The sequence below is a fragment of the Mugil cephalus genome, chromosome 16 (genome assembly GCF_022458985.1).
Source record: "Mugil cephalus isolate CIBA_MC_2020 chromosome 16, CIBA_Mcephalus_1.1, whole genome shotgun sequence".
In the NCBI taxonomy this organism is placed as follows: domain Eukaryota; kingdom Metazoa; phylum Chordata; class Actinopteri; order Mugiliformes; family Mugilidae; genus Mugil; species Mugil cephalus.
Window position 1 is genome coordinate 4,391,797 of NC_061785.1, and position 18,443 is coordinate 4,410,239.

General features: G+C 41.4%; 2 protein-coding genes across 2 annotated transcripts in view; one reads left to right on the forward strand and one right to left on the reverse strand.

Moving 5' to 3' along the window:
• Positions 1 to 3,911, forward strand: part of gfra1b (gdnf family receptor alpha 1b) — a 29,317-nt gene extending 25,406 nt beyond the window's left edge. The window contains exons 9-10 of the mRNA XM_047608369.1: positions 579 to 626; positions 2,056 to 3,911. Coding sequence (XP_047464325.1) covers positions 579 to 626; positions 2,056 to 2,253 — 246 coding nt within the window. The 3' untranslated portion in view covers positions 2,254 to 3,911. The remainder of the gene's footprint in view (positions 1 to 578; positions 627 to 2,055) is intronic.
• Positions 3,912 to 16,332: 12,421 nt separating this feature from the next.
• atrnl1b (attractin-like 1b) overlaps positions 16,333 to 18,443 on the reverse strand; it is an 83,716-nt gene continuing 81,605 nt past the window's right edge. The window contains exon 29 of the mRNA XM_047608822.1: positions 16,333 to 18,211. Within this exon, the coding sequence (XP_047464778.1) occupies positions 18,087 to 18,211 (125 nt within the window). The 3' untranslated portion in view covers positions 16,333 to 18,086. The remainder of the gene's footprint in view (positions 18,212 to 18,443) is intronic.

Genomic DNA, 18,443 nt, shown 5'->3' on the forward strand with positions numbered 1-18,443 from the left:
TATATATATATATATTCTTTAAATGAGATGATATCACATACTATAAGCGAGACGATCTATCATATTGGCTTTTAATAGCGATAATATGATTTATCACCAGTAAAACATCCTCTAGGAGGAAAGACCTCCGATGGAGCAATTAATCATTCTTCTCCACAATCCGAGTTCACGGGATTCTTTCTACTTAAGAAGCAACACATGGAGTGTTTATTCTGTTCCCAATCCGCTGTGGACTCACTTTATCATCCCCCTGCTCCATCTCTGTATCTGTGCGTTTGTTTGTGTGTAGCTTTGTGCGCGCGAGGCGAACGCGCGTGGGTATTTTTACGTGTGGCTGAAAAGGTTCGGGGGGAAAAAGTTTTAATGTAATAAAGCGTCGTGACCTTGAGCTGGAACAAAGAGAGGATGTTAACACTCGAGTCGCACACGCCTCCCTCAAGGAGGACAATTAAACAGTGGGATGGGAGGATGAAGCTGTACATTTCATTTAATAGAAACACCTTTAGGTAGACTGTGATATGGAAGGACGGTCAGAAAGGAATTAAACCTAATATCCCTCTTCTTGATTTTACTCCTAGGCACAAAAACTGGTGTCAAATCAAAGTGTGGACACGGCTCTGTGTGAGGTAAGAACTGCTTCATTTAAAGGTCTGTTACATGACAAACAAAATGTTACAGGAGAAACAAAATGTTACATAACAAACAAAATGTTACATGAGAAACAAAATGTTACAGGAGAAACAAAATGTTACATAACAAACAAAATGTTACATGAGAAACAAAATGTTACAGGAGAAACAAAATGTTACAGGAGAAACAAAATGTTACAGGAGAAACAAAATGTTACATGACAAACAAAATGTTACAGGAGAAACAAAATGTTACAGGAGAAACAAAATGTTACATGACAAACAAAATGTTACAGGAGAAACAAAATGTTACATGACAAACAAAATGTTACAGGAGAAACAAAATGTTACAGGAGAAACAAAATGTTACAGGAGAAACAAAATGTTACATGACAAACAAAATGTTACAGGAGAAACAAAATGTTACATGAGGAACTAAATGTTGTAGAATCACTGCAGGAGTCGACAAAGAAACCTTCACACACATATATAAACTGTTCTAAGAACTGTACACAGCTTAAAAATCAAAAACCCTCACAATTCATTCGATGTTACTTAGACATGTAGGACCCACATAGACCAGACCAGACACAACGTTCAGCCTGACACACACACACACACACACACACACACACACACACACACACAAAAACACTTCAGGAACAACTCAAAGAAGAAGAGCACAAGGTTTTGATGTGGCCTCCAAATGCTGAAATGTCGATACTTACGATACCAGGTCTTCATGCTCTAAAATCGATTCTCAAATCAAAATATCGATGTGATGTAGGAACACAGTGGAAAGTTACTAAACTGTTGAGTTGTGAAACACCTCAGGTTAAACCACAGAGTATGAGGCATTTATGATGAGGAGGAGAGAACAGAGTCAGAACTAAGACGAAAGGTTTCATTTTATAGTCGTTCTTAATAGTTAAATAATAATTTATTTCTTTTTTTAGTGTTTGAAACAGCATTTTCACATATTTTGTGTGATTGCTTCCTCTGGTAGCTCGGCTATTAAGTAAATGAGGCCACTACCTCGATATACTTTAAATTTTAAAATAAATTACTTGTATTCTTTATGAGGCTATGTTTGTTTAACAGACACATTAGACTATATTTACACAAAGTATCGGTATCGCCGATACCAGCCTTAAATTTTACTCAGTATCGCATCAGGAAGGAAATCAGTGGTGTCAAACATCACCACCAAATTCACTAGATCCCAAACTGATCAAGTGTCTGTGGGATGATCCACAGAGGTCCCTCCACTCAGAGCCCCTCCCCCCACAGAGGCCACAGTGTAGTGAGCAATATATATTTTTTTCTGACCTGAGTTTGTATTTGACTGTAGTGATACCAGACAGACAATGATGTGTCAACAATGAATGTTGCGTCAACTTGTTCTTCCCCCTCCTCGTCCAACCAGAACCAACAGCTGGACCAGTTCAGTGGCTCCAACGCTATTGCGCGAAGCTCTCCGGCCGAGCTCATCCGCTTACACCTTTCGACCCTGCTCCTCGCGCTCGCCTTCGCTTTCGCATCGACGGCATCGGCACACGTGGAAGGCTTCTCCTCCTCCTCCTCCTCCTCCTCCTCCTCCTCCTCCTCCTCCCAGCCGCTGTAGGATCCGAGGACGGTGGAGCCGGCGTGTTCTTATCTCAGCGACTGATGATTAGAGCCGTTTTTTTAATTTAGACGTTTGCCAAAGTGTTACACCTAGATTTTTCTTTTTTTTTTTTTCCTTCTTTTCAAGAGGAAAGACACGGAGGGAAGAGCGGCGAAATCAACAGCGGATTATATCAGACTACGTGTTGACTGTTGCCGTGCAGAAAATCCATTGCTGAGATATCAACTCATTCCCCTTCCATTCCACATGGGGGCAATTTACTGACTTCAATAATCAGATTCACACTCATGAACATTTTTTTTTTTTTTTGAGGGGGGTTTGAGGGTTTGAGGGTGGGGAGTCTAAACTCTGATCTGATGTGAATAAATTCATTTCTTTGGAGCGTGTACAGCCACTGCACGTCTGACTGAACGGACCGTGTCTGCAGCTTAAAACGTGGAGCTTTCTCTGCGTAACTGTGAAGCTTTGATTTCTCCTCTCAATAAACTCTCTTTGGAAAGCGCCGCACACAAGGCAGACAAAAGTAAAACAAAAAAAAGAAAAGAAATTAAAATAAAAAAAAGGGGAGGGGGGGGACACATCTAACACACTTCATAGACACCAAATTGTCAGAACATCCTCAAAAAAAAGGACGGAGACACATCATCAGCCAGATGAACGGTTTTCTCTTCTACGTGTTCGGTCCTAGGTGTAGATACGTTTTTTGTAGATTTGATCGTCACGGTGGTTCATCGCTGCATCACGTCGCCTCTTAAGAAAAAGAAATAACATTTTGTACATATGCTACATGAGTGAACACTATTACAGTACGCTGCTATTAGCTTGTAACATATTGTCTGTAATATTTTGACAGTCTATGTTAGTATGTGGTGACCGAGGCCCCTCAGCTGTGTCCGACTTAGCCGTGATTTATGAAACGTGACGGGGTTCTTTACTCATGTGCTTAAACAGCTATGACTTCATCGTGCGATTATGTTTTCGATGGCAAAGTGCATAATGTTATCTTGTTATTTCCATCCCGCGGACAAAAGTCAGATCTGTAACAGCGACGCGAAGAATACGTTTGATCCAGATTTTCTTTGAGGACCCGCCGCAGTTTTGTTTCATCTTTTTTCCTCCCTCCCTCACACGATTATATCTTGAGAGCAAAGAAGACGAGGGGGGAGGGAGGGTTGATGAATAAAGAATGTGAACTTTACCCACCAGTAGAGCAGATGCCAAAAGACAAAAGCCAGAAGACATTAATTGCCAGCAATTACCACTGATGCAAATGGGAAGGATGAAAACGGTTATATAGTTATTGTGTACCTAATGACACGGTAATTATCGAAGCCATTCGAGGAGCGTACGACATAATGAAAAGCTTGTTTTAAAGACGTCCTCGCCGTCACTAAAAAATGTGCAAAGTGTGTCTGTTATAGTCACTTACGTGTGATCCTTGTTGACGTCCGGACTCGAGCCTGTAATGATGCGCTTCTCTGAAAGGAGGCGTTTGGATTTGTTTGTTTTCTAAAAAGGTTTCGGGACGTGAAAGTCTGCGCTGAAGGTGCGAGGAGGGTGAGACTTTGTGTACTTTAAGTAACCACGGGGCAAACAGTCGGTTATCTGTTCAATGTTTGCCAAACTGCTGAAATAAAAAAAATGGTGAACAGTGACCCATGCTGGTTTCTACAATCAACAGCAGATAACACATCCCGGCTCATATCACAGCCCCCACCCACCCCCCCACACACCCCCCCACACACACACACTATGCTAGTTTATCTCGTCTTTCAGTGACTAGGAGGGACTCCTGTAAAGCTGGATCATGAGATAGCACCTGGCAGACGGGCTGCTATTGTCAGTCAGATCACATCAGCCCCCGGAGCAGAGTGACACAGGAGGACAAGGACACGGCCTGTAGAGGACACGGGGAGGTGGACATGTATCACCAAGAACATGTCCCCACCTGTTTTTGGAGCAGTGATGGAACACTTGACCTCGAGAGAGCTAAAGATTTATTGGATGTGTCAGAACAAAAAAAAAAAAAAAAAAGTAGAGAGGGAGAGAAGAGGAGGAGGGTTGGTAAAATACTTCGTGCTATGAATGAGGTGGAAATGACAACTGTCAAACTGATACAGGACGGGGGGTAAAAGGTTTGGGTTGAACATGCTGGATCTGCTACTGTAGCCTGGCTCTGAAACCAGATTAGTCCGTTTACATCTCGTCTGTTTAATCCACATAAAAACAACCAACTTGCCGTTTCAAAAAAGGCGACGATGCAACAGGTCATTTTGGATCAGATGCTACTGGACCAGGAAGTTACTCGTCCCTTTAGTCAGACTGGGAGTGTGATCAGGTCTGCAGGGGTTGCTGTGGGGAAGAAATCTAGACCTAGGGGGTCCGCGGGGCTCTTAAATGTTTTTTCAAGCCAAGGACCTCCAAACCGATGGAGAGATTAAGTAGGCACCCCTATGTGTTCTTTATTAAACTCTTCCCAGTGATATTTATAAATATACATAATTGTACATTCAATATTAAGTTACTCAAATAATACACAGGTTCAGATATTCTTTTTTCAAGCTATTAATTCTAATATGTGCAACAATAGGGTGAAATTGTGGGGAAATATATACATATATATATAAAAAATGTCTAATCAACCAAAGATTTTGCGACCCCCTTGCAGTACCTACGCGGACCCACTAGGGGTCATTGACCCCCCTGTTGAAGACCTATGGATTAGACCCTACTGTTTCATATCTTTGAGATAAAAAAAATGAATATTTGAACCCGTACATTATAATAATGTATATTTTTTAATAGCACTTGGACGAGTTAACACATATAGTAGGTAGATGGTCCCTACTTTATCTCTCCATCAGTTTAGGGACCCCTGATCTAAACATTAGGTACACACCTATGCTGATGATACAACTTTAAATTGTCTTGTTCCAGTCGCCCCACCCAGTTCAGCTTGTACAGAAGCTTCACTCCACAATAACGTCCTCCACAGCGCCCTGCTGGTAGCAGCATGGTTCTTCTTAGCACTTTCTCAAATCTGCATTCGACACCGTTGATGTGTCCCATATTATGAGTAACACAAATCTGATTTGAGAATCTGTAGAGATGCAATTTGCGATTTAACTGGTGACTACTTTTAAATTGATACGATTATGACTAAGGGGGTTTGCTGTCTGAACACAATAAATGAACTAAGGCAGACTGTTACATTAAGTTGCACTTAAATACACCACAAATAATGACTGGAAGAGTCAACCATAGACTGGCTCCTGGCTGACTGCAGTCATAAGCCCCGCCCCCTCCACATTAGTGAATAGGACTTGGGTGTTTTTTTTTCCCGCAAGGCTTGTGTCAGTTAATATAATTTATAATTTATATAATGTATTATTTTTGTGAGAAGTTTTGTGTCTTCATGTGACATTATGATGACTTACAGTTGCCACAACCACCACCACAATGTGAAGCTGTGGAAAATATAAATCTATGAATTAGTACTGCAGGGTTTTTCAGTGGTTCTCAAAGCATCTATCAAAAGGACCACAGTTAATAATTAGCCAGTAAATAAATAAATAAAAACATGGACATAAGTGATAACTACAGTCTCACCTTTGCTCAGAGCCAGGTTAGAGATGTTAAACTGTATCCAGAAATGCCTCCCTCCCATTAATGTCTGCACGTTAAAGCGTGTTTATCTGAATAATGCACCTTCTACACCACATGTAAATTAGTGCCAAACCACATCAACGAGCATCTAATCTGAGGTGATCCAAGTTCCAAAGACAATGTCAAGACTTTTCCAAATATTAATTTTAAAGGGGCCATCTGGTGATATTCTGTACAAACAGACTCATCCCATTAACCTTTATTATGAGGAAAGCATCTCATCATTCGGTGCAACACGTGACTTGAACCTTCATTATGCCGAATATGGGCGCTGCATTTTATTAGTCCCACATGTGCCATCCGCCTGCTGTAAATACTCACTGGTGCACTAAATGTGGATTACATTTGGCCGAAGACAACCCCTAACAAACGCTGTGTTTGCCTGAGTAACGTTGCTCAACATTACAGCGAGTCTGCGTCGGCTTGAGACGGACCAACACGACAGCCACTGTATCATCATCCTCATTCTACAAAGGGACAATTTTGCAACAGAATTTAAGCGCAAAGATCTTTAATATGTAAATAAACTACTTTTCAGTGTCCTAAACATTAAACATCATCATGACCTCACCACGTTTTAGAGATGATTCGGGTTTTAAGAATGCAACACACATACTCGTCGAGTTTAGCCTTGAGAAATATGGGGCGTCATTAAACCCATGATAAATATTATTGCTCGCCTGGTTTACTGTCCTCTCGCCATAAAGCCCTGAGGACTAGAAGACAGTGTTTTAAGACGCCCCTCAAACCCTGCAGCCTGAGAACTATAAAACCACTCCGGGTCTACCCAAGCCCAATTTTCACCCTTGGCGTAGATTAAAGCGGACGCTGATAACACGGTTCAGACTTGGTGGCAGCAACTTTGACCTCTCCAGCTCCTCGAAACTACTCAACACTTTTCATTTCTTCCCATTAGCTTGCTACACTTCCTGGGATCAGTCATGTCCAGATTATTCCACTGACATGTTTTCAAGAGCAGTGCAGAGGCAGAAATATGGGAGATAATAGGTTCCTGATTGTATGAAAGAGGAACTATCCAAAAGACACTGAAAACATTTTAAAGTCGTCTTGGAGGAAAGAGATAACACAGCAGCAATGTTGATTTTTACCTTTCGGTGTAAAGTCTCTGGACCAACACATCACTGTGTCTTGACCTTGAAGAGATTTGATCAATAAAAAAAAAAAAGGAAAAAAAAGTGATATTATTTGCTCTTGACCTGCGACTGTAAACTACAGATTCCCATTATTGATTGAACCTTTTGATATTTTTTCCTTTTTATGTCTTAGATCCGGGGGGAGAAAAAGGAAGCATCCAATACAGTGAGACAGGGTCAAAGATAACACCTCCAGATGTCTTATGTCGCCTGAACCCAGAGAGAAAAGCTGTGAATTCTCACAATACAGCAGCTGGAACCAGAAAATAAGTAAAAATAAATATAAAACAAAAGTACTTGACAAGTATTTAGCTGGAGTAATTATCCAGGGTCTATGATCCGTGTGACCTATTCAGGTTTATGGAACATTTTAGCTGATGATATTATTGGAGATTAAAAAAAAAGTAAAAAAATCAATGGATTTCATTACTCTGCTAACAAACTCAATCTACAAACACAGTTGCTTAAATAATTTTGCTTCATAATCTCACGTTATTGGATTTTTGACCAAAATGAAGATTCCACTGAATATACCCAAAAATGTTTTGCTGATAAAAGATGATAAAAGATCAAAAGAAAAGAAAAAAGTCCTTAGTGAAGGAGGTGGGTCACCGTTTGAGTGATACCACGTACAAAACAGTGGAGAGTCGTGTCACTTATCCAGACATTCAGCACCATGGAGAGCACCATTTCCAGAAAGGGCAGCCTGGGGTGAAACTGGAGAGCACGACACCAGCTGTTCTCAATCAAAGTAATGAGTCCCCCACATGAGAATCTGCTCCTGCCTCTTTTTTTTTATTTAATTAATTACTAAATGTCCATCTATTTTCCATGAAGGGCTCAGACTACATCGACTCCTTCTTCTTCTTTTTCCCAGTGTGGCCAGCCTTGTGTCCAGGCGTTTTTTTTTTTCCTGGAATAGTCACAAATTGGAGGATAAACACAATTCTTAAAGAACATTAACCTTCTTATTTCATGCCACATGTTTTAGTTGCTCCTAAATAACATAAACACTTAAAAGGATATTCTTATTTGGGGTTGCTGTTACCTATGGGACCTTGCCAAAGTTGCCATGTCCTTCACGGGCGGGGCCATGGAGCCGATTAGCTGCTGGCTAATCGTTACAAAAACACGATACCTTGAATGAGTCTAGAAGATTAAAGCTAATTCACATAGAACAGATTATTTGTGTGATTAAAGAGAGTGTACAGATTTGTTATCAACAAACCACTTAAGACTAAACTCAGCTCAGAAGAAACAGAGAAGATGCAAGAAGACACGAATCAAGAAAACTTCAGCAACAGAAGCAGATGCAACATATTTTTTGGTGACTCAAAATGGAAACTCTTTCCAAGCTGTGCACCTGTTATCAACTTTGTTTGTGTTACATTCCAGGCTGGGGGAGTGTATTTATTTCTTTCTCTCTCAGTTATCAGTTGATTCCACCTGAGAAGTCTGATGGGGCCTGCTGATTGGTGGGTTTGGCTTCACATCATCCAATTATAGCCGAGGGTCTAGATTAAAAGGGATCCAGCGTCAGGATCCACTCACTGCTTCTCATACTCCGATGGTCCATTGCATCCAGACCTTCTAGAAAATAAGTCAAGACTTTTGTTTGTTGCTTTCAATGTGGAGAAGCTTGTTAGCCGGGTCTAGTTTCATTTATTTGGCATAACTTTCCCACTGAGTTTGCTTCAAGCAGATTCTTAGTTACTTTCATATTTAAATAAATTCTTTTAAGTTTGCTTTACACCCAGACTCGACTTCATTGGTCGTCCTGTCTTCCTTGCATCCCCCTTGATTCTCCTAGGGATGTAAAAGTTTGACCATATGGACATATTTGAGGTACTCCCTTATGACTCTATTACTTTATTAGACTTTTATCCTGCTAACTGTTGGCCTCAGTGGCTTCCTCCTCTTTGAACACAGAGCATATTGTGTGCACAACTTCCCATGTTGTAATCACATTTCAATGGTTCGAGCGCCGATGAGCTCAAAACACCCCCAGACTGATCCATAAACAAGTTGTTATCTTCAAACTTTGTGCATGCACAGTAGGAATATAGCCTGTAAGGGCTTTTGTACCCAGGCGAGTGTTAAAAAAAACAAGGTTACGGCTCCCTCTTCTTCTTGTTAACGTGGAAAAGCTGCACGGGAAGGTTTGCTAAGATGGCTGCAGAGTGGCAAATCTTCCTTACAAGAACTTTGGGGATAATAATCAGCCTCCGCAAATACAGAGCTGGAAACCGGCCATGTTGCTCGTCACGCGGAGCGGAATTTGTTCGTGCACCTGGAGGCTTAGACGTGTCAGATATGTAAATGGAAGAATCCTCCGTAGACACGCAGGATGCAATAATTATCAACATAGTCAGCTCATTAAAAAACACTACCGTCAGTGCACAGCAACACAATCCATACAGCTCTCAATTTTAGATACGCACTCCCTGGCCGTCTTATTAGGTGCACCTGTTGGCAAGTGAACAGGTGCATCTAATCTAATCATGTGGCAGTGACTCGATGCATTTGGGCAGGAAGACATAGTTGAGATGATCTACTGGAAAAAAAGGGACTTTCAACGTGGTATGGCTGTTAGTATTTCAGTACTAGCATCCCTCTAAGCTGCTGGCCATGCTTAAAATATCCACTTTAGTACCAAAAGCATGAAGAAAAACGAATTCCTCTTTTATCTTGCTTTATATCGGGCATGAAATAATAATTTTATTATTTCTTCTATGCCAGATGTCATTGAAGAAAACCAAGAAGAAAAGGAAGAAATTTGTTTCACTTGAGAAATTTTTCTGTTTTGATGAGGAAAAAAATGTAACTTGAGACAAAGTTACATAGATGGTCAACTTTACGTAGGCACGTAAAACTTTTAGGGTCAGTTACTCACTCAACGATGCAATGTTATTACTTCATCTAGTGGTTAGGGACAGTACTGCAGCTTCCTTGTGCCACACAATTTCTTTACCTCCCCCAAAACAACAACTTTATCTCATAAAAACTGATATTTTTATTTATTTATTTACTCAAATGAATACCCTTCACATTTCCCCTATTTTCCTTAATTTTATATAAAAACAACATTTTTTCTTTTTCTTTTTTTTGCCAAGAAAATTCAAAAAAACACAGGCTTTTTTTTATATTCTTAAGTGAATGCAATACACTTTGGTAGAAACCAGTATTAAAATTTAGTGTTGTTTCTTACACGGGGGTCTTTATTTTATTACAAAACAGATCAACTTTTTAAGAAATTCTTTTTACAGTCTAGTAATTCATTCATTCTTTATCTGCAGGCATCACTGTGACGCCCTTCCAGGAACATACATTACTGAACTAAAAGACAACACGCAGGTCTTGTGGTGGACCTTCACAGCGCCCGTCTTTGTGAATGGATCATAAAACCGAGTTCAGATGTATGAGCCGCACACACGAGTACGAAGTGGTGTAAATAATATCCACATATTCACCCGATCATTTATTTTCCTCTCCCCTACACACGCGAAGCGCGCTGACGTGAATATCTCCTGAAGTTTTTCTGCTGGACAGTTTGATTGCGTTGGCAGCCGTACCCTCCGAGCAACGAGTGAAAGCCCCGGCAGGATTAGATGGGATGGTTCGGCACATTTGTCCTCAGAATCCCCCCTCCTCTATCATGAATTACGCTGCTGAGAGTGACAGATTAATCGCCGACTCTTGGTTATACTAGAGATGAGCCAAGACAAACACGAGCTAAAATCCATACTCTCCCATCACGAGTGGATCTTGGAGTCTTGATTTCTGCACCGACCAATTATCTCTCCCCGAGGCAGCCTGGACACTTACATCGTCTTTATTAACTCTTAATCTCCGCACGTTTTTATTGATGAAAATTAGATCCTTTGTACATTTTTTATAAAGTGCCTTCTAATGGTTTGATGGTATTAATTGTTCAGTATATGAGTCAAATGATACGTGGAGGGATTAAGTACCAGGCCATTAGCTCTGCCCACTCATCATTCAGAGGTTCAGCTGAGAAATAACCAGTTTAATGAGTAGGTTTGAAGCCAGGCCCTTCTTGACTACTCCATGCTGCCCTGGGATCAGGGTAAAAATCTGAACCTTGCCTTACACCTCACACCTGTCGGCCACAACATTATGACATTATGACATGAGAAGTAAATAACAGTGACCTGCCATCCATTAGTGTGGATGTTACTTAGACACGTACCACCCACCATTACCCATTCACGATACTTTGTATTACTTAGATAATTTATTTATCTTGTGGGATGTTCCAGGTCCAGGAGCATCATTACAGAGAAACACTCAGCAAAAAGGGTAAAAAATAAAATAAAAAAAAACTGAGGTACAGTATATAAAGTATAGACCCCATCACAGTGTGTAAACAGTGTGACTTTTTTGAGGGGCGGGGCTTAGCTGGAGGCAAAACATCTGTAACACTATAGCTATATACCACTATATAGAAGATTCTGATTCTGAACAAAATACGAACTCAATACAAAATACAAAATTCAGCAGGTGTTCCTGTTCTTGCAGCAGACACTCTCGTCCAGGCGTCACAGCCGGAGCTGATCAGGCCCGACTTCTATTGCCGTAGCAACCCACGGATCAGCCCTTTTGATCCACAGCCACCTTGTGGCTTTCTTCTGCAGCTTCAGCAACGCATTGGATGGATCCTTGTTGGTTGGTCCTGTAAAACCCAAACAGCTGAGTGCTTTGCAAAGTGAGCGTCCTGCAAAGCCTCTACAGCGCTAGTAGATTCTCCTCCGGCCCCTCCATTCCTCCACCAGCTCCTGGTACTTGGTGCGTCTCCTCTTGTTTGCTTCCTCAATCCACTCTTCCCACGGCACTGTGGCTTCCAGCATGATCAGCAGGTGTTCTGAAAACTCAGAGGTGATGAGGAACCTCAGCTGTTTCCCCAGGTCAACCTGCAGCTCACAATCTGGGGCTGTATGAGGCCTGTCGTCGTCTGTGAACGAGCATTCGGTTGCTCTCCAGCTTTGATGTTTGAGGGTGTGCCTTCTTTGGAGTGTGATGGTGTTTGCCTATGATGGATGAGGCTATGGTCTCAGCAACTACAATACAAATATATGTAAATATACAGGCTATGCATATCTGCAGCTCACAGTATGTAGCACATGATCTGTCTGTTCTCAGCTCACGTATTCAAGTCAAGATCTCATTCTTTCTACTGGGTTATTAGTGACATCATCAGAGACTAGTCCTCCTTTGGTTTCAGTTCCATCCTTTCTGCACGTGCATGTAAAGTAAGCTGTATATAGCAGCTCCATCCACCTCACAGGCCAAAGGAGGAGTAAGAGTTACTATATATCCTGACATCATTTGAATAAAACTCCCCATGCGTCAAAGGTCACGCAGCCATTCCTGTTTCAGTTCCGCATCGCCGGTTGCATGACATCCAATGCTCACGCGGCTAACGACATGCACAAGGCTGAACTATGCCATTCTAAAAATACTAACACTGGGGCAGTCGTTGGTTTCTGGGTACACGGACAACACATTTTTGCCCCAGGGATCCAGAGGCTAATCCAGCAATGACAATACACTCACACACACATACACACACACACACACACAGAACATTTTATCAAAATATCCAGATATAATTGGTAAAACCTGAGTAGAAAAGCAAATGCAGTGGAATGAACAGAATATAAACATCATTAAATAACAGGTTCAGTGGAATAAAAGAAAAGAAAAAAAACAGAAAAACAATTAAAAAGCCAGACAATGTACCCATCGGGGTTGGACTGGACCGAATGTGGGTTTGCCAGCAGCGGCTCCGCTTCAGCACAGCGGTCGCTCTGAATATTTTCATCTCATCCCTCTCCAGTACTTAGTGCTGACCTCTGTTCACTTAACTGTCGCGTTTGAAAAATAGCAGCCGGTCCAGTAGCGCGCTGGCACAGCAGCCAGCCTGTTTGGTAAAGAGCCATCAGATTTTAGTGGCTTCCTGGATCTTTTTCAGACGATTAGCCGGCCCTGGCGATCGCATGCAGCACAGCAATAAAAACAAGGACCTTCTCAGTTAAATGTGTGTGTGAATAAAGCAAACAACGACTAAAAGACTGATGTGGATGACATTCACTGTAGATTTGCTCCTGCTGCTTGGGATATCTGCTCAGCTCCGGAGCGCTGAGATGGAACATTTAGTTTTAAGCTTCTTCTCCTCACTCTTTGGAAATCAATACAACGATTCCCTCTTTGGGTTTACGGTAACACAGTCTGAAACGGGACGGGGGCATTTTCTCCGTGCGGTAACGAGGACCAAATATAGCACGCTTGTGATGTGGAAACTTCTCAGCATCTCAGCCCGTCCTTTCTTCCTTTTTGCTCAGGGTTCACGAATCGATAAGTGTTCACGAATTCTCTTTGAGCTTCAGCTGCACTTCATCCTCTCACAGAATGAGTAAGAATGTGAACCAAAAAAAAAAAAAATCTTTTATCTTTTACATAGCACTACATAAAAACTGCAATTAAAGCAATGTTCACATCTGAAGAGTTCCATCTTTTAGAAATGTATAAGCTGCCATCATGTATTTACACTGATCAGCTGCAACAGTAAAACCACTGACCCCCCCCCCCCCCCCCCCCTCCACCCCCCACCACTCCCTGTGAGGAAGGAGTCTGTGCAGTGAAGTGCAGTTTCTTTCCAGACATTGTGAGGCCGTTGAACTGATATTGAAGCCGTCACTCTCTGCACTAGTCATGCTCGATGCCACCGATTTCCTTTCTGATGTGATACTAAGTAAAATGCAGGCTGATATCGGCGATACCGATCCGATACTTTGTGTAAATACACCCTAATGTGTCTGGTAAACCTAAAAAAAAAAAAAAAAAGTGTATTTGAAATCATAGCTTCATGAAGAAAACAAGACATCAATCGATTTCTAGACCATAAGGACCTGGTATCACCTGGTATCGGAAGTATCAATATTTCAGTATCGGTTGAATCTGCAGTTTACTGTCACACCTTTTGCTGCCGTGCTGCTTGGTTTTCACTGAGTTTTATCCATTTTTTTTTTTTTAATCTTTATCTTCTTAGTGTTTTATTTTACATTTTATTACTACATGTGCTGTTAGTGTTAATTATTATTAGCAATGCATTAGTTATTAGACTACATCTTTGCTGCTGGTCCTGGGAAACTAATTTCATTTATTTCTGTGTCAACATGTTGTTGTTACGACACATTGGGTGAACCTGAACCTGACAGGACAATGTTCTGCCGGGAAGTGTGTTGCGTGGCATTTTTGAACCATGATAAGTCAAAAACATGAAGAACAGCACAAGGTGTTGACCTGGCCTTCACAATTCACTAGATCCTAAACTGATCAAGTATCTGTGAGGAGACAATATCAGGAAGGTGGTCATAATTTTAGGCCTGGTCTGTGTTTTTCTGAAGACATTTTCTCAACCACCAGTCCCAAGGTGCACAAATTCCAAATGCACAATAGAGCCCTGGGATAAAAAACCCCGTCGTCTTTCTTTCATAAGCTGTGGTTTTGTGGAGATTCACTTTTAGTCGATTCACGGAGGGTCAGCGTGACCTCTGTCCTAAGTGTGTTCTTGGCAATCGAGGGAGTTCAAAGTAACACGTTACACAGAACTGGAAGGATGCAATCGCTATGAAAGGTTAGTCTGAAAGAGACATTGTGTAAAACCTTGACAGAAAAATATATATATATGTGTGTGTGTGTGTGTGTGTGTGTGTGTGCGTGGCTGCAGCTAATAAGTACACTGCTGAGTGTAAGTGAGGATTATCCAGAGGAGCACTCAGGCAGGCTGCATCACTTTCCTTTACGTCCTCGTTCGAGTCATTGCCAGCGAAGAGGGAACACAAGCGCTCTGAAAGGTGTTAGAACAGCGAAAGACGAGACTTTTAATAACAGGCTGAACTTTAAAAGAGTAATAATGGCGCTAATGCAGCTCGTTCTCCGTCGTCACATGCTTAGCGTGAGGCACAGTTACATGAAAAATGACATTTACCCGCATTTGTCGCGTTCCTGGAAGTTCCTCCCTGCAAGTTTGACATGAAAAAAAAAGACTTTAACAGAGTAACTTGTCCACTTTAATCTAGTTTTTCCTGTTCGACTCATCTAAACAATTACAAATTCTGCATTTAGTTTATTTTTCTGCCCTTTTCAGATCCGCTACCGTACAGATGAACCGATAAACCGTCAGAAAGAGGCTTCATTTGTATGTCGCCTATGTCCTTTTAGAGAAAGTACGTATGCAAATTTGAATGTGACCCTTTGCCTTTTAGGCAAATTGCTTTAGAACATGCTTTAATCTTTTAATAGAGTGCATTGTAATCCAGTCTTCCTCTAAACTAAAAATTAATGACCGTACCAAAAGAATTTCACATCACACATTCCTATAGAGCATGTTTAAAATGGCAGGAATTACACAGAACAAGACACTTTTTGAGCAACTAGGATCAGACCACTGATCAAAAGAATGCAAATTATACGTTAAATCTTCCCGAACGTCTTTACATCACATAAGTTTACATAAATGTGAAGAACTGTTTGAAAAGAAGCGTCCAGTATATAGACTGTGTAAAACTGGTTAAAAGTGGAACCATAGCAAGTAGAGCTCCCCCTGGTGACTGGCTGTGGTATAGGTAATAAGCTCCTCCTCCTCCATGTTAGTGGATGGGACGTGGGCCGAACTAAAACCCCAAAATACATGTTGCATAAATATTTTTCAAGGATGTTTCTGTCATTTGAGGTTAATATAATACTGATGCATGTGAATGGTTAACTTTTTCTGGGTAAGTTTCGTTTTAGTTCGTTATTTCACGCCATAGAAACCAGATGTGACATGATGGCGTCCACCAGTCGCCATTATTTTACTTACAACACTGAATAAAGTGATAGATTTTATTTTAGGTTTTATAAGAAGTCAAATAAATACTCAACTGTGGCCGTCGCCATCTTGGTTATATGAAGCTCCATCCCCTCCACAGTTGACTTTATCACTATTTGCACGGGTACAAGGTTTACTGGAGATCTCTAGCAACTTTTAATACTCCCGGAGGTCGTCTTTAAGCCTAATCCTTTGCAAATCTGCTATGTTACCAAATTACCGACCGTATTTCCTGTAACACAGAGGTCCTGTGATAAAACTGGATCAAGCTACAAGATCTAAAAATGTGGAAATGCATGAGTATAGTACAGCATGTAGAAAAAAGACTTGACCCCCCAAAAAACAAGCAAAAACAAAGAAACGTTCATGTCTGTTTTCATTTTATTATTTTCTGGCATGTTGTCCATCTTTAAAATACACTGAAGATTACCAATATGCAGCTTCTCATCTTATTTTTTTGTTCTCCTGTGGTACAGCGAGACCTGATTCCTGTGTAATGACACCGTTATAGGATTACTCTACAAACACAAAATAATTAAAATAAACAACAACAACAACAACAAAAAAAACAACACATTAGCCGGTGCACCGTCCGTCATCGTGAAATGCATCGTTAACGACCGCTTTTGCAAGACAATGCCCGTAAAGATGTACAATTCAACAAAAAAAAAAAAAATGATAAAATCAAGTTAAATGCGCTATTACACAGGAATCTGTTAAATATCAAAACAAATTATCAACAGAAAGGCTCTTTTCACAAGTGTAGCAAAAGACAATTTCTCATAGATATATAATCAGGTGACGAGGCCCAAAAAAAGTAGCTGATAATCTTTCCACCATTCTGTCATAAAAACCTGACAAAACACATGAAATCTGGAGAGAGAAGAGCGACAAAGACTCACATTTGTTCCAACAAGACACTGTACAGCTCAGAGGTGGAGTCGGGGCCCCCGGAAATTCTGCGCGTCGGAACGCCCCTCCCCTCCTTAAAGAGTTCACGAAAAGCCAAGGCAATATAAAAAGGTAACACAACTCCTTGTAGTCGAACACTGAAACAAATTCATACCTTCAGATGATTTTTTTTCTTAAAAAAAACCCAAAACAACCTTACAAAACAAACTGGTAAACAGCCGGAGGAGCAGGACGTCCCACTCCGAAGTGTACGAAAGCGGACGTCCTTCTCCTGAATGGCAACCACCCCCCCACCGTCGATCCGAGGGCAAGTTCAAAAAGTCCAAGTCGCACAGCACTTCCAGACCTTCAGCCACACCGAAAAATAACCACAACCTTTTCTTTTATTATTATCATTTTTTTTTAATAACTTCCAGTTTGCAAATAAAACGAGGAGACGTCCGTCTGTGGCGGCTGTGGGTTTTGTTCGTGCCTCTCCCAGTGCGCTGTCCGCACCCACGAGCTGCTTGATTGCGTCTCCGTTTTCTCAACGTCTTCCACAGAAAATACAGACTTTAGCTTCAGCCGGGTGGATGGTGCGTATGTACAGGAGATGGAAAATACTACTCAAGAAACACTACGGCGCGGTGGCGGCGTGTCAAGCCCTGGTCTAGCGCGCACACACACACGCACACACACACACACATACAGAAGGCATACAGTCCACACTGCAAAGGCCGAGTTTAGAGTCATGAAATGCTTTAGCACCATAGAATACCACTTGTTGGCAAGCAAAATGAAGTTAAAACCCATGTAGTACAGGCAGCTTTTTAAACCATCTGTGCGTAAAAATCAATTATAACCCAATGCACAGACGCCTCTGTATTTACAACTCAGCAGGTTCACATCCTCCTCATTAGTCCGGCTCTGGTGCCACCGCTAGCCCCTGCTTAGCTATATGATGACTTTAAAGCTAATGGGAAGAAGTCCAGTAGGCGCAAGTCGTACAAGACGGAGAATTTCTGAGGTCGACATTATGGAAAACAGAGCGACGAAGGCAAGAGGGAAGATAACTTGGACTGTGCTCTCGGAGGTCCTCGGTGGTAGCAGCCAAAATGAAAACTGTCTCTGGATAAAATGCTTGTCCCCTGTGACACGTTGGAACGATGTGACCCCCTCCCCCTCCACCCCGCCGCCCCCCAGTGGGTTGAGTGGTTGAGGGGCAGTCAGACGCAGGTCCCTTGGTGAGCTGGAGGAAGGGCTTTTCGGTTCTTCAGAGCCTGGGACTTGTCCTTAAAATCTGTTGGTTTCTGCTGTGATATGTCTATCAGTGCACTGGCGACGATGAGGCCTGAAGGCAAAAAAAAAAAAAGTGAAAATTGGTAAAATCGGCAATAACATAGTACATAGTATTAAACTGTCATGCAGATATATTAGTCTAGACGTTACGTAGGCTAAAACAAGGCAGGGTACATACAGGAAGTTAATTTCAGTAGCTTTTTAAGACTTTTTCAAGACCTTCTCAATACTTTTTAAAACCTCACACCATCAGTGACACCTTTAACTTAATAGTTTTAGTTTAC